The 15,871-nt window shown below is 39.9% G+C and overlaps 1 protein-coding gene across 1 annotated transcript in view; it reads right to left on the bottom strand.

Annotated features, from left to right (window-relative positions):
* Nucleotides 1-4,496: 4,496 nt before the first annotated feature.
* The window catches only part of CCDC80 (coiled-coil domain containing 80), a 34,169-nt gene continuing 22,794 nt past the window's right edge, over nucleotides 4,497-15,871 (bottom strand). The window contains exons 5-8 of the mRNA XM_079922919.1: nucleotides 14,615-14,763; nucleotides 8,634-8,737; nucleotides 6,089-6,169; nucleotides 4,497-4,993 (exon numbers count right to left, since the gene is read on the bottom strand). Coding sequence (XP_079779045.1) covers nucleotides 4,647-4,993; nucleotides 6,089-6,169; nucleotides 8,634-8,737; nucleotides 14,615-14,763 — 681 coding nt within the window. The 3' untranslated portion in view covers nucleotides 4,497-4,646. The remainder of the gene's footprint in view (nucleotides 4,994-6,088; nucleotides 6,170-8,633; nucleotides 8,738-14,614; nucleotides 14,764-15,871) is intronic.

The following is a 15,871-nucleotide window of genomic DNA, read 5'->3' as shown; positions in this document are numbered from 1 at the left end:
TCCTTAAATGTTCAGGAAGCTCACAGTCCTTGCCAGCCTGAATCCCTTGGAAGCTCCAGCCTGGCTGTTAAGGTGATGATGAGGGTTTCTGTGTGTTAGAGGTGATGACCTCTTTAGATCACAGCCACAGCAGCAGTACTGTGCTGGGAAGAATTCAGTGAAGTTGCTTAATACCTTTCCCAATTCCCATAACAATTTGGAACTGGATTCTGAACTATGAAGTCTGGGTTCTCTGAGAATTAACATTGATTGGATCATAGGAAATCTCTGAGCTTCTCTGAGCTTAGCATTCTACTCCCTAAAGACCAAGAAAGATTCATAAATGTCACAGAGTTAGAAGAAACTTAAATGTCTAGTCCCACTCTCTCATTTGGAGATAAGAAGCTGAGTCCCAGAGGTAAAGTGACTCATCTCAGGTCAGGGCAAGGACCAGTAGTTTTCCCAAGTCCAATGGCCCTTTTAAAACACCCATCGAATTCTGTTACAACTTGCCCTTTGCGCTTCATCACCTTCTGTGTAAGTGCCTGACAATTAGCTTTTCTGGGAGTAATGTAAAGGCTTTAATCTTTTGATTGTTAAGGCATCCATGTCAAAGAAGCCATCTCGAATAAACATGTTGCCAGCTACACAACTACCTAAAGATCCAGCAACCCCCATGAAGTTCGCCTATTGGAAAGCCCTGGGTGACCTACATAACTGACCCCTTGAGTGACCCTACTTTTCCCTTCATGTGCCTAAACTCCCACTCTTAGGTTTAAATTCACCAATAAAAAGTAAACCCCTGAAACCCTAAGCACCTCACCCTCAACCCCAATACAGGCAGAGCCCCAGGTCTCTGCTCTCTACCTGCAGCCTTGCCGTGTGTATCCTCCAGGACCTGTGAATAATAAATCTTGTTTTTTACAGAGTTTTGTGATGGTTGATGAAATAAAATTCATATTTTATGGCAAGATGAAAAAAACGTAAAATTCTTCTTTGCCTGTTTCGGCCTCCTCCCTCCCCTTTAGTGTGTATTATGCATTTGTACTAACCAGATCTCCTTAGGAGATAACCTTCCTTCCTAACCTCATAAGGGGCCACTATGACCCATGACCCACTACTCATTTTGTACATGTTGATCTGTAAACTGCCAAATGATGCATAACTATTTGTCTCAAAAAAAAGTATGTAACCGAGCTTTGACCTCTAATTGGTAGAACAAACCTCAGAGCTTTCTGAAAGACTGTCTCCCAGATTATAATCCTCAGGTTGGCTTGAATAAGAATTTCCATTTCTTTCTTAGATCTGCTATTGATTAATTTTTCATCAACATGGTTGTTGCTGAAGTGCACTTTGCGATCATAATAAGAACCACAAAGGCCAGTCCAGCCACAACGTTGGTTCCTATGGGGAAATGTCTGTAATACAGGCCCAGGTGAGTGCCCCCGGGCATTCCTGGCTGATAGCATCACTATCGACAGGTTGAGGCCATCAGGAAGCACCACTCCGACCTTGATTCTTGAGTTCTTAATAACTAACAACGTGTAAAAAATGAAGAGGAAAGTCTGGCATTAGGGGCTTTGCACCAACTCTGAGAGGACTGAAGAGAAGTAGTTAGCATTTTAACTGAGCTTCACTTGGAGGTAAGAGCACTCACCAACCACACCCTTTGTCCACACCCACCAAACCATCAAGTACAGAGCAACCATGGAGCAGAAAGGATTCCTCAGCAGGGAAAGGGGAATTTGTGGTGGCACAGAAATGGACAGAGGTTCTTTTCAAGAGGCTTCTCCTTTTCTGGAATCTCCCTACAGTGCTGAGCACTGAGCTCATCAATCAGGGTCAGCTGAGGCCATCATTCACCCTGGTCCTGAGCTATTTTTATCCTCAAGGCTCTAGGAGTTGAGAAGGTGTGAGCTTCATTATTAACTATAATCCAGAAAATGAGACCAGTGGGCTCCACCGACTCTGCTGCGTCTGGGCCACCAGCCCCTGTAGCAGGCAGGAGAAGAATCTCTCTGCTGAATTAATATTCACCTTAGAGGGCTTCCCTAGTGGCACAGTGGTTGCGAGTCCGCCTGCCGATGCAGGGGACACAGGTTCGTGCCCTGGTCTGGGAAGATCCCACATGCCGCGGAGCGGCTGGGCCCATAAGCCATGGCCACTGAGCCTGCGCATCCGGAGCCTGTGCTCCGCGACGGGAGAGGCCACAACAGTGAGAGGCCCACGTAATGCAAAAACAAAAAAACAAAAACAAAACAAACAAACAAAAAAATATTCACCTTAGAGCCCTGGAATTTCTCTAGTAGAAACCAATTCTTGGAAATTCATGGAAGGGAATTATGACAACCAGCAACTTTGGTGAGGCTGTGTCCTTTACAGAGTTTTCCAGATTTTCCTAACTCAACTGGGTGCTTTTCTTTCTAAATACCATAAACTTTCTCAGAGACTATATTTTATTTATTTCTTACCTTTTGTTGTTGCTGTTTTGGGAAGGAAATGGTTTTATAGGAAAAAAACAATACTCAGATTTCAAACAACCTGATCTATACCCCTGGAAGACAGAGATTCAGGTTACCTAGTTCTCCAATCCTCCCATTTGGTGAGAATTACTCTGTATTTTTCCAGATTATAGAATTTACCAAAAACATCTTCCTCTGAATGTGTCCTTTTGCTGAGCTATGGCTTATACTATAGTCCCCCAAGTGATTATACACGACTTCTGCCTCCACTCGTTAGAGGAAGGAGTCTTCAAATGCATTTGCTAATGATCATTTCAGTGTTCCTGAAACCAGAAGAATTCTTGAAAAAGTAATCTCAGGTTATGAAAAAGTGTTGTCTTTCTTTGGGTGTAGGAACTAAAACCTTATTCATATTATTCTATAAGTAAATTTTCTATCATCCCTACCTAGTTTCCTTGGGAGATGAAACTCCCTCATTATTATATTTCCTGAAATTGGACAATTTGTGGCCCTTAGAAATTGTCCTTATGTACTTTCAGAAACAATCATAAAGAAAACCATTCTTATTGGCAATTTTAAGCTGTGCTTCACTTTGGCAAAAATGTAAGAGCAACGCACATCAACCTGGTTCTTTCACCTTCACCCTTCAGGCAGCTGGTACAGATTGTTCTAGAAGGAGAGAGGAGGAAAGCTCTCCACCATGGGAGAGGGGTAGGGTGGGAGCATAGTTTATATAATAAGAAAACTGTGTTCTGAAGTCACTTGTACTTTCTGGACCTCAGTTACCTGTAAAACAGGTAAGAATGAATGGTCTTCATAGAGAAAAAGGGACAAAACAAGTGATTCCTCAGGTTCATTGAGGTACAAATTCCACTTTTACTATAATTATAACAAAGTTCAGATGATGTAAAGACAAACTCGTACAAATAGGCATAGATAAGTTAAACGCTAGTAGTATTCACATGTGGCTTGAATGCAGTTATTAATATCTAGGCTCACTAGAGTTAATAACCAATTTCAAGACTATTTGGAGAATTAGTTGTTAATAACAGTGACAAAAAATAAGCATCCCCATTACTGATAGAGGCTGGCACTGTCCGGATGCTAAACGCTGGGGAATCTGATCACCTTAGGGCAAACTCATACATATTAGTTAATATTACTTGGTCTTTGCTGAAAAACAAAGAAAAGCAGGAAAGAAGGAAGGAAGGGAAAGAGGGAGGGAGGAAGGGAGAATATTTAGTTTATATGCCATATGTAAAAAATAAATGCTCTATTTCAAAGACAAGGATTATATTCTGCAATCCAGTTACAATTTTATCCACTGTTAATTTAGTAACATTTTCCTTTGAAAACAAAAAGAACCCCTAAAAATAATCTCCTTTGTAATTTTATTTTACAAGGTGCCAGTATGATAATGGGCCCATTAGGGAGTCAAATGTGAAGAGTCAAGGTTTCCCATGCTGGAAATTCCATGGTACCTGACAGAACTCTGAAAGTAGCACCTCTAGATGCAGAGCCAGATTCTGGTGGTGATTTAGAAGTTCCTTTTCCCTGAAAAGACACTAAAAGTTAACAGAAACAGGGCAGGAAGTGGCTATGATAACAAAGCTGAGTTTGGTACTTGCCCTGGCTTTGGTAGCCAATATCACCGGACTCCTGTAGTATCAAACTTCAGGAAAGAAATTCACAGTACAGAGCAGAGCTGTCTTAATCATTTTTAGACTAACATTTCAAAAAGGGTTAAGAAGCTATCTGCTCTGTCTGTTCCATCTGCTCAGATGTTCATCTGAAAATATCTGTGCTGTGATCTTTAATTTTCTTTAACAATCATGGTTTTCACTTACCAATTAATACTAAAAATACTAAAAAGAGAGGTATAAATACTTACACTATAGAATACTGTATTCCCATTCACATCCACCATATTAAGAAAAGGAAAATATCCATTTTCAATAACATTATTCAGCACCAGATCCTCTCCAGTTAGACAAACAATTCTTTTAAACATCTTTATGATTTAAGGCTTCAGTAACAACTCAAGAGTAGGCAAAAGTTTGCTATTTATTTAATCTTGGAAGAACACTGAAAGAAAAAGGCAGGGAATGTAGGCAGTGTGGAAGAACTCTCCTTTACATAGCTGGCCACATGTGGCTTCAACAGCTGCAGGGGAAACTGGCTGGGGCTAAGGTTACATATTTCTGTTCAGTAAGGGTATCCATGGTGGTAACTCTCATGATGACGGTAGTCATCCTGGTAACCATCCTGGTATCCTTGATGGTAACTATGGTAACCATAGCCTGCATACTCATCTTCTGGGCAGCGCATCCCCAGTGACTGCTGAATAGCCATTTCCTGTCTCCGGAGTTGCATCGAATCAATTAAATCGTACACAATCACCATGGACCACATTGGGGAAGGATACCAGGATTTCACATTTCCATCTTTTCCAACTAGAAGCATGGAGAAGTACTCTGGGCTCACTTGAAAATAGTTACGTATGTCTTTCACCAAATGGGCTGGTACGTCTTCTCGCTCCACAACAGAGCTCCCTGGAATGGGATTAGAAAAGTTGTTAGAGGATTGAAGAGGCAGCACTCAGGAAAGCATCAAAGTGAGAAGAAACCACTGTGAGAATAGAGAGAGGACCCAGGAGTCTCTTCTCTTCAGCTCAAAAATCCAATTTAAAAAGTTTGCTTGTTTTTTCTATTAGCAAAGAAATGTCCCTGCTGTTCTACAACATTATTAGTGTATCCAACTTTGGGGCACATAATGTCTCCTTATAGGAATGTTACAAAGTATAAAACCAGTCCCTTCGTTTAATCCTGGCAAGATCAACTGCTATAAAATTTGTCACTAACAAAGATTATATTGTTTATATTTCTAAGTTTACTTCCAATTAGTTTAGTTTCTTCTTAGCGGTTACAGTTTTACTTTTGATGCTGTTGTCTTTATAACAGAACTTTTATTTCATTGTCAAAGGTGAAAAATACCAATTATCTAAGAGCTGGGAATATATTTAAACTATTATCATTAGTGAAAAGAAGAAAGCGAAGGGAGAAGGGCACTGAGACTTTCTGCGTATCTGCTCTGTCCAGCACTGTGCCAGGGATTTAGCCACATTATCTCAGGTAAAGTGCTTGATCTTGGATGGAAGGACTGGGTTTACTTTCTGAAACTTTTAGTCACTGTCATTTTCTTTCAGTTTCTCTGAGCCTTTTAGTATATGTCGTCATCTGTTGCAAGGGAATCAGTGAGATATGACCTTTGTGCCTCGTAAAACTATTTCGAGAATTAAATGAGATAACATAGATGAAAATGCTTTGTAAGCCAATAAAGCCCCATGCAGACAAAAAAGAATTACTTATTTCAGTTAAGAAAATGGATATTTTTGCTGTCACTTATGATTTTTTTAGTAAAAACAATATTAGTGCTTGTGCTCTCCTTCCCCTTCTTCTACATGCATCCTGTGTACACACACACACACACACACACACACACACACACACACACACACGGGCAAACATGAAGAGGGAGGATTTTGTGACCTTTCTTCACCTGAGGGGTACACCCACTGCTTACATATAAATTAACATAATTTAACTGAACTTATCAGTAGTTTATACTGTTTTAAAGTAATACTTTACCATTAATCGGGAACAGTTCTAAAACTCCCCCTACTTCCTCTCCAACACCTAAAAGCTTCAGAACAGTTATGTGGCGCAGACCTAAGAGAAAAAAGAAAGCCGTAGAATCTGTAAGTTTTCTTTCACCTCCAAACACTGGATGTCTGAGAATTAAAAATCTCTAAGTTTAAAAAGAATATAAAACATAACCTGATTAGGTAAAATAATTCATTTTTTTAAAGTTTTTTCATTAAAAATATATATTTAAATACCTATAACATCTTGAAAAAAGACTAATTGCAGATTTTGGGATTAACAACAGGGTCAGATGTGGTCTGGTTTGGTTTTGTTTTTGCAGATTGAAATAGAAGAATTTGCTTTTAAACTGTGATTCTCACTCTACTAAATGACAAAACAAAAATGAAGCCATCGGAACTTTAAAATATCTAAGATGATCTAAGCTGATCAGTGTTCTCGAAAAAAGTCATGCCTAAACAGCTTGCATGGATAATTTAATTTTCTCTCAAAGAAAAGACTACAGACCCTAGCCGTTGTGATTGTTTAAGAAATCATTCTGGCTTCCTCAAAGAAAAGTTTGTCAGTTTAAAGGGCAGGTTCTTAGCACTTTTTTAGAAGACTCAAAGGGGTAGCACAGCAGGCAGAGCTTGCTTCCCAGCCTCAGCTAAAGTTTCAGGAAAGGAAAGGAGGTCATGCCTTGGTAGCTTGTTGGAATTCTTTTGAAGATGAAGCGCATATGAAAAGATTCAGGAGAAAGAACACCGGAGGACAAGGAGGCTCTAGATTCATCCTATTCAGAGTTCGTGGTTTTAGACAAAATCCGAGCCTAGTCATGGTAGCAACTTGGAACGAAATATGAATGTTGACGGTGTTGACTGTCCAGGGGAGAAAACTGAAAGCCACCATGGAGGGCTTTTTTAAGGAAGAGTTGAAATCCAGGCAAAATGCTATTACAAAAAAATTTTGTGGCCTTTACTCTTCTCCCAGAGAAGTGAAGCATTTCTATTCTACATGTTGTTGAGTCATATTTTCAAAAGGGAAGATCATGAATTTAATTATTCCTTAAAAACATGACTTGTTCACATTTCCTGTCTACTGCAAAAGTGTTTGACTTGGGCTCTGTGCAGAGATTCAAAATGAAACATCACCTAATAGCTGCTGCAAAGACATCTTTAGAAAATTAGCAAACCATGATTTTATTTATATTCTTATTGTGGAGGGTCATTAACTGCTCTAAAAACTTCTGTCTTACCCAGCACTGTTGGTGGCGATACATAATTTAAATTTTGCCTGAGAATACTGGCACAAGCAAATCTTCTTTACATATATTGACACAAGTTCTTAAAGCATTAACCTTGTTAATAGGAGTCTAAATAAAAATTCACAAATTTTCTAATTGTTTTTACTGTTATGAGCTCATTTTCTGCCTTCTTTTGAGTTATTATTTCACATCTTAAAATTGAAATGTATTTATAATGTTCAGGTACTGGGTCATAGCAAGGGCCCAGGCTCTGGTAATGTTTTACAAGACTTATGCCACCACACCACCTTTTATAAATCAAACACAGTTTTATAACTAATAAATGATTCTTCTTCCTAATAGAAGTATCAAAAGAATAAAGATTCATCTATGTTCCAATTACGAATTTTTTAATCTGTGGCCCCCTAGCTACTCTTCCCCCCTCTAATGACTCTCTCAAAATTCTTCCTCTGCAGAGGTGTATTTTACATGAGACTTCAGTTGTGATTTCCACTTTTGAAATTGCCATTATCTCTTTGGTTCAAAACAGAACTTAGTAATAAGTTCTCTGTATTATGCATTTCCTTTCCTTTCTCTATGTCCATATTCAAAATGATACTAGCTCTTTCTGACCACTAGGATAATAATGTTTGGTAAAGAAAGCATACATTAGTTTTCAAAACACTGAGCAATTTACTGCAAATAATGATAGTAATAATAAACTGCATTTCTCTTTGACCTGCTTGTCTTAAAGCATAAGGTTCTGTTTAACAGATCTTGCTGTCTTCCTGGTGCCCAGTTATAGATCAAAATCCTTTCTAAGGGAATGGCAATATAGTACAGTGTGCTTCAATTCGTTCATTAATTCCCAAAGCCATTCCTGTTTTACAAAAGATATTCAATCTGTGGAGAAGTACACCATGTTGGTACCTAATTATTACGTAAGAAAATGATAATACCTGAGTTTTATGATCTTGAGACAAGTTTTTAAAAAGTAAACAAGAAGACAACATAATAGAGCTCACTTAAAGGAAAGCAGCAGGTATTTTCAAACACTTTAATGAAGAACCTGAGAGGGCAGAATATTGAGAAAAAAGAAAAAAGAAAAATAGACCCCAGTTGACTAAGATTTCAGTCTGAAAGCAACTTTATCCTCAGTATAACTGAGTAAGTGTCTAGGAATCTACAGTTTGGACTGGGGAATATTTGGATGACCTAATGTTCCATTTTAGAACAGACCAGGAAGAGAGTGGTATGGGAAAGCAGTGATGCTTTAAGACAAGCAGGTCAGTGAGGCTTCCCACTCACCAAAATTGCATGCCTGACCACTGAGGGCAGAGAGCTGCTGTGAATAGGCCCAGTCTTCATCATTAGGTGCTGAGATCACTAGCAACCGCCTCCTCCATCGGAACCTGGAAAAGAAGCAGAAGGCCACAACTGCTGCTTCAAACAATAGAGGCCAGTGTGAAAACGCAGAGGAACTTTGGCTGTCTTTTTTTTCCTGTGCCCAGAATAAAAAACAGTGACCCTTACAAATATTTCATAGCTCCTCAAAGCCTAATATTAAACGGTATTACCACATTTCTTGCACGTTTTCTTTTGTAACTTCACAGTCTGCCATACTGTGACATTTGCGTGATGTGTCAGGCATGAATCTGGTCATCAGGCATGAGTCTTGTCCCCATGCCTGATGAGGTCACTTAGGGAGAGACAAAGCTCTCAGATATAATGAAAACTAGCTGATATTGTATGTTAACTTGTAGCAACAGAAATAAGGGAATCAGAAAATAACTGAAGAAAACTCAGGTTCTGGGGCTTCCCTGGTGGCGCAGTGGTTGAGAGTCCGCCTGCCGATGCAGGAGACACGGGTTTGTGCCCCGGTCCGGGAAGATCCCACATGCCGCGGAGCGGCTGGGCCTGTGAGCCATGGCCGCTGGGCCTGCGTGTCCGGAGCCTGTGTGAGGCCACAACAGTGAGAGGCCCACATACCGCAAAAAAAAAAAAAAAAAGAAAAGAAAAGAAAACTCAGGTTCTGGTAGAGTTCCCTAGGGTTTTTGGGTGGGGCAGGGATCAGTGAATATATGGACAGGAAATAGTATGGAGAAAAAGAACTGCATTTTAAGTAGATGACAGGAAGAAGGAAAATAGGAAAGTGTCTTAAGGGGTCAAGGAGGGTTCCTGGAAAAACAAAGCCCTGTGTACCTTCCTCAATAGCCAGGGGCTCTTCCAGGGGCAAATGCTAGTTCTAAAATGTACCCTATCATCATAGTAAGAACCACCACTTACAGAGTACCCCTATGAAGCAGAATGGGGCTAAACCTAGAGCCATAGGATTTTAGATTATATGATAAACTTGTTTCTGCTCTTACAGCTCCAACACGGCAGGGCAGTGGACAGAGCTTTTGTCTTACAGCCGGGAAGCTTGGTCCACATTTTGTCACTGCCACTTCTTGGGTTCCTTGAGCATGTCACTCTGTTCATCTAAGTCATAGTTTTTCCTTAGCTCTAGAATCAAAAAGAGCATCCACCTCAAAGAGGTGTTATAAGAATTAAACTCTAAAACCCATCAATGGAAGTTATGCATGTGATGGCATGGCTATAGATCATGTCTTATTCTGCAGGCTTCTTGATTTAGAACTTTGTCCTACTGATGGATAATGTCCATTTCCCCATTAACAGATCTTGGACATTATCTATCATGATGTCATACAACAACCCATTTAATCCTTATGTTTGTGTATCATTTTATAGCTCACTTTCACCTACACAATATGTGATCCTCACTAGAGTTCAGTGAGGGCATGACTTGTTTTCCCCATTTCACAGATAACAAAACGAGGCTTAGAGAAGTGAGGTAACTTGCCTAACTAGTAAATCTAAGAGGTGGTACCGAAATACAGATTTCTCTGACTCCTGGTGCAGTGCTTTCCCTAGTCTACCCCCTCAGAGGTGCTGATGCTTGGCTGGCGCGTCAGGGTCCCAAAGAGGATAGGAAGGAGAGAGGGTGTGCATCCAAGGGGCCGCTGCGTGCATTTGTCTCAAATTCCACCTTCACTGGAGAAGGGTTTTTTGCTTTCTGCCCTCAGTGCTGGTGACTGCGGGGTGTCAGTGCACTCATGGAGCCGGAAGCCAGTTGATTTTATTCATGGCTTCTCTCCCTGTACCCCTTCAAGCCTCACAGTGAACAGGAGAGTTTTCAGTCCCAAAGAAAATGGCCTCTTAGGGGAATAGTGGTTTGGATGAATGAGAGAAAATGATAGTCTGATGAAATACAACCTCTGAATGGGTGCCTGTAGCAAGGCTCGCCAAGAATTGCTTGCTGTGACATTACATTAGCTTCCTCTGCTTGTTTTTCTTCAAAGGGAAAGAAAAACTAAAATCTCCACTGAGGATAGGAAGATGAATGTATTTGCATAAAGGAGGGGAGAGGAGAGTCTGAGACTGTCTGAGGTTTCCTGGGAAACGGAACAGTGACTGCTCTCGGATCACGAAAAGGGTCTCCTGTATCTTCCCGGCTTCCTTAGGAGGCATGCCAGACCAGCACCGGCACCCCAGCCAGCACCCAAAGCAGGCCAGCCTTCCTGGCCTCACACAGAGCTTCAGAGTATCCTGGAGGGCGCTATTTTGGGTGAGGTCTATTTTGGCTTGTTTACCTGTGTGCACCACTGAATGCTGTCAGACTGGAGAAGGATGGGATCTGAGACTCCCTGTCCCAGACACGATCAAGAGAAGGTCATTTCCCCTAAGTGATGATTCTTTATCCCACAGACATTTACATTAAGATACAAGGCCCCAGCTCCCAACACTGAAGGACAAATGTTAATGGAACTAACTACTGTGGGAAGTAACAAGAGATGTGAATGTGGCCCAGATCCTTATTTTGGACAAACTGTTTTTCCGTCACTTTACTTTGTCAGTAAATGGAAAGTCTACAAGCTATGCATGTGTTTGCTTCTTTTAACTGGCATTTCCAAATTAGTGTGCATTTGCCCACTCTTTAGGGCTTCTGTCTCAGAGAAAGGTAATTATAGCCTGAATCATATGAGTGTCACTAAAAACTAGACTGGCTTCAGAGTCTGGTCAGCTGAAACCAGGCTGTATAGGCCCACCAACAACTCAGCAAATATGAAGGAAAATTCCCATTTGGATACTCCTTTATTTATAGAACAGTTAGGTAGAAAAAACATTTTTTTTTTCAGTTCTTTTTGCCTGGGTTTCAGTTCTGAAGGTGTTTATTATATCTCCTCTTAGCTCTCCTTTGATGACAAAGTTCTCTAACTAGGACCTGAATAAATGGCCCTAATACTACTAATAACCAGCATTTATTGATTACTTGCTTTGTGCTAGGTTCTAGCTCATTACCTTTAGTATCAAATTTACCTTTCACAACGATCTTAAGAATAGCTAAATTTATTATGCCCATTTTGCAAATGAAAAAACTAAAGCCCAAAGAGATTAAGCAATTAGCCCAAGGTCACACAGCTAATAAGTGGAGAAACCAGGAATCAACTTCAGGGCTGTCTTACTCATGCCTTTAAGTAACACACTATTCTACTTTAATTTTTAAGATCAGTGATAATTGTCAGCACGATGATTCCATGACCACAGGTCATAGATAGCCATAGGACATCTAACTTATAATCATATGCCATTCTGAATATCCATAAAAGATGTATGTTCCTGAAATAGTAGTGAATATAAGAGCTCACAAGTCTCTAACATTAGAAGGAAAATACATTTACATTATGTAGGACCCTATCCAGTTCAAAAGACTTTAGATGCAAAATATGTATAATGTCTTAAGAATCAAAAAAATACAAATTCAAGTCAGCGATCAACTTGAATGAGCATTGCAAGCTTTGTGAGTGAACAAAAGTGAGATAATGTCAGTTTTCCCTTTCAAGTTTTGAAACCCATGACACTTCGATTATAAAAAGACCCTCTGCCTGGAAATGGTGAAAATAATCCCTCAGAATGTCTGTAGTTGCAGGTCTCATGGATGGCCTAAATCCTTGGTTATAAGTAATATCAATGAACTAGATGGTTACTGCTTTAGAGATCAGGCTATGTGAGTTTAATGGGTTGGTTCAGTGGGTATGCCTCTTTCAGTCCTAGAAGATTCAGAATTAAGAAGAGGAAGTTTGCAAAGAATCCAAATCGTAGTAATAATATACATTTCTGATTTTCTTTATATAATTTATGTTCTTGTGAAACTTAAGAGAATTTGGCTTAAAATGATAGCCTTGAAACTCCAAACTAGAATGTGTAATTGAGTATTTGGTTTAGATGTATAGTTTTAGGTTGAAATCTTACTAAGCGTATACAGTTATTGGAACATCTGAGAAAACTTTAGATTCACTGTATTTACAAGATTAACTTATTAAACTTATGGCTCATTTAAGTACTCAGAAAGGTTTTGTTTATTTCAAGGAATTGAAAGAAATATATTAAATGTAAAATGGTTGTTTGGCATAATGACATTGTTTAATTACTGAGTTCATAAGTGAGATTAAACATTATTCAAAGCCCCTTAAGAGTGATAGTTAAAATTTGCCAGGTTATAAATAAAATGATAAGATTTAAAAGCCTAACTTAAAAGTTTAAGAGAAAACTAAGGTCTTGAATTTATAACTTGGATATATTTAACACTATTGGTTAAAATCAAAAGTAAACTTCTAAAGAATCTTTTCTGCCTAAAAAAGGAGAGAAAGGTAAAAGAAATAAAAGGAAGGGAAGGAGAGGGAAGGGGAGGGGAAGAAAATACCTCAAGGACAACAGCAAGCTCTTATCCTCAGTCTTCTAAATCACTGACATCTAGAAGGATGACCTTGAACTAAAAGTTGATATTTCAGAGCCCCCAGGATTGGACAAGAAGCCATCGGCCCAGTAGAGCCCTAGAGCCGTTTCTCAGCCAGGAGAGTGGCCGGAAGACTGACTGAGCCTTATGTCCTTAGGGAGGCATGCACCTTTCATCTCCACTCCAGGTATTTGCTCTGTACTGAAAATTTGGATGAAGGCAGAATCTTGGGTTCCTTTCAGCTCTGAAATCCTGTGGTTTTAGGAGTATCTTTCTTCACTTCAAACTCTGGGCCTCTGGGTTCACACTAAAATTAATTCACATTATATTTTCAAAACGAGTGTTAGATAAAAGCGTGGACTTTGGGAACCAGATTATCCTGGGACCACTAAGTTCTAGAACTGACACTAGTTCAGTGATGAAAGTTATTTAATCTTCATTAGCCTGAGTTGTCTTGTCTGCAGCAAGACAGTAGTTACAGTATTTAGATCATGGGATTGTTGTGAAGATTAAACTCAGGAGGGAAGAAGAAGTGCTTGGCACAAAAGGTGATTACAGCAACCCTGGAGTGGAAGTAGGGCTACTTGCTGTCGTTATCCTCATGGGTGAGAGATTTTTAAGATAGGGTTAATTGGAAGCATAGGGGCAACATACCTAGAAAATTGTAAACTGAAAATTTGGATGAATGGCAAGTCCTATGCTCTTTACACATCATGTTGTTATCTCTTAAAAGACCCAAGCTTTCTGAATCTAGAGGAATTCAGATTATCCATTTCCTAATCACAGAATTCTTGATGCTTAGATGAAATTTCTGCATCGTTGCACCTCTTAAGGTCCCAAGGATTTGTAGAATTTTCATCCAACATGAGGGAAGGGATGGAGAAGGGAAGAAGTAGAGTGATTTTTTTTACACTCTTTTTGGTGTATGTACTAGAGTTTCCCTATAATGGTTTTCAATAAACCATACTCCCCAAGGAATCAGGGAGCTGGGTCAAGAGGATTTCTCCTTTTGAGGTCTTAGTGGAGCTTTTGTTCTCTGCAGAGTTGGAAGGAAGCAGAAAGTCAAGCAGTGTTCCAAATCCTGTTTGGAACTAGAAAAGGCCCAATAAATATGTAAAATAAAAGTACAGTATACAAAGCCCTCCAAATTGACTGAATGAATAAACTAACCCTCACAGAAGTTCAGAATTCTGTATCTGTGCCAAAAAAAAAAAAAAAAAAAAAAAAGGCAGGAAAAAAAAAGAAAAGACCTATCCAAAGCCACCCAATTAACACTCAAGCTTGGAGCTGACCCCAGCCAGCCTTGCCACCAGAGCAACTTCCAAAAGGACAAGACTAAGCCTGGTGGCTAGAGTGCCATGAAGAGGACAGATGTCTCACAGGGAAGGTCACTCTGCACACACATGTCTGCGCTGTGTTTCTCTGGGGTTTTCATTAGCTCACTCAGAACACTCTCCCGTCTGCCTCCTCGGGGTCTCCAAAGGTGATGTACCTGGATAGGAAGTTCTCCAGTGACTGCTTCTTGTCTTCTTTGCAAACAATGCCCTCCTTCTTCTGCTTTTCCATGTCTTTGATTCGGGACTGAAAGGTATCAATCACATCGAACACAGACTTCATTGCTATAGGCACCTCATAATATTGCTGTTGAAGGAAAAATAAAAAGTATATAATGTATGAAGGTGTTTCTTCCCTATGTCCAGAGGATAGAGAGCTTGAGAGAATTCAGGGTGGCTCCAGGGAAATCAGAGCCTGGAGGGCTCTTTGATTTATAAATTCTCTCCTGCAGTAGTACCTCTGCTGATTTTTTGAGGTTTTGAATCCATGAAACAAAAGCCGTTACCTTCCATGAAGGTCTTAACTTCGCTCTTTTTATTGGGAAGGGTCCATGCCTTCCTCACCACACATATTCTAGGCTCACTTCCCTACCTCTGGGACTAAGCTGGTTCCTCTTCACTATACAACTGGAGAGAAGGTCAGAAACACTGTACTAAACACAAGAAAACAAATGGAATAACATGTTAGAGTATCTGACCTGAGCAATAAGGGTAATTTTCCACCAGAAGGAGGCCTGCTCTGTGGTCATCAGAAATCTACATAAACTCTTTGTGATTCCCAGAGACTATTTTATTGAGTGAGCATTACTTAAAATTAGGTCATGTTTGCTTATGCATTCTCAGAAAAAAAGTTGGATCTAACTTTTTGGGGGATAATGAAATTCAGTTTCCTGCATCAGAGCTGTCTGGACTTAGAACAGCAACCTGAGGTGGATTTGAGGGCTGGCTGATCAGCATAAGTGCCCTCAATGGGAATTTAGTAAATCATGGAATGTGAAAGCTGGCCGAGACCTTGGGGATCATCTAGTCCAACCTCTCACATCAGAGGTGGCACAACACAAATGTGGAATGAATTATTGAAGGGATCTCTCTCCAGATCCAGAAAACTACTGCAGGTTGAATCAGCTATTCTAATAGTCCAGGCAGCTTTTTTTCAAAAGGATTTTCATGTAAGCATGGGCTCTGGAGTCAACCTGCGTGGGTATGAAGTCCAACACTAACTGGGTGAACTTGGGCAAGTTACCTAACTACTCTGGGTCTCTATTTGTCCTCTGTGAAATAATGATAATACTTGCTATTTATCTTAGAGGTTTGAGACAAGGATTGTAAACATCTGAGGTGAGTGCTTGACATAATGAAACAAAGTTAGTTATTATTGTTAATATTATTATGACTACATGGCACAGTTTTTCAGG

The sequence above is a fragment of the Stenella coeruleoalba genome (genome assembly GCF_951394435.1).
Source record: "Stenella coeruleoalba genome assembly, chromosome: 5".
In the NCBI taxonomy this organism is placed as follows: Eukaryota; Metazoa; Chordata; class Mammalia; order Artiodactyla; family Delphinidae; genus Stenella; species Stenella coeruleoalba.
The sequence above is the reverse complement of the archived record's forward strand: the minus strand, read 5'-3'. Positions and strand labels throughout refer to the sequence as shown.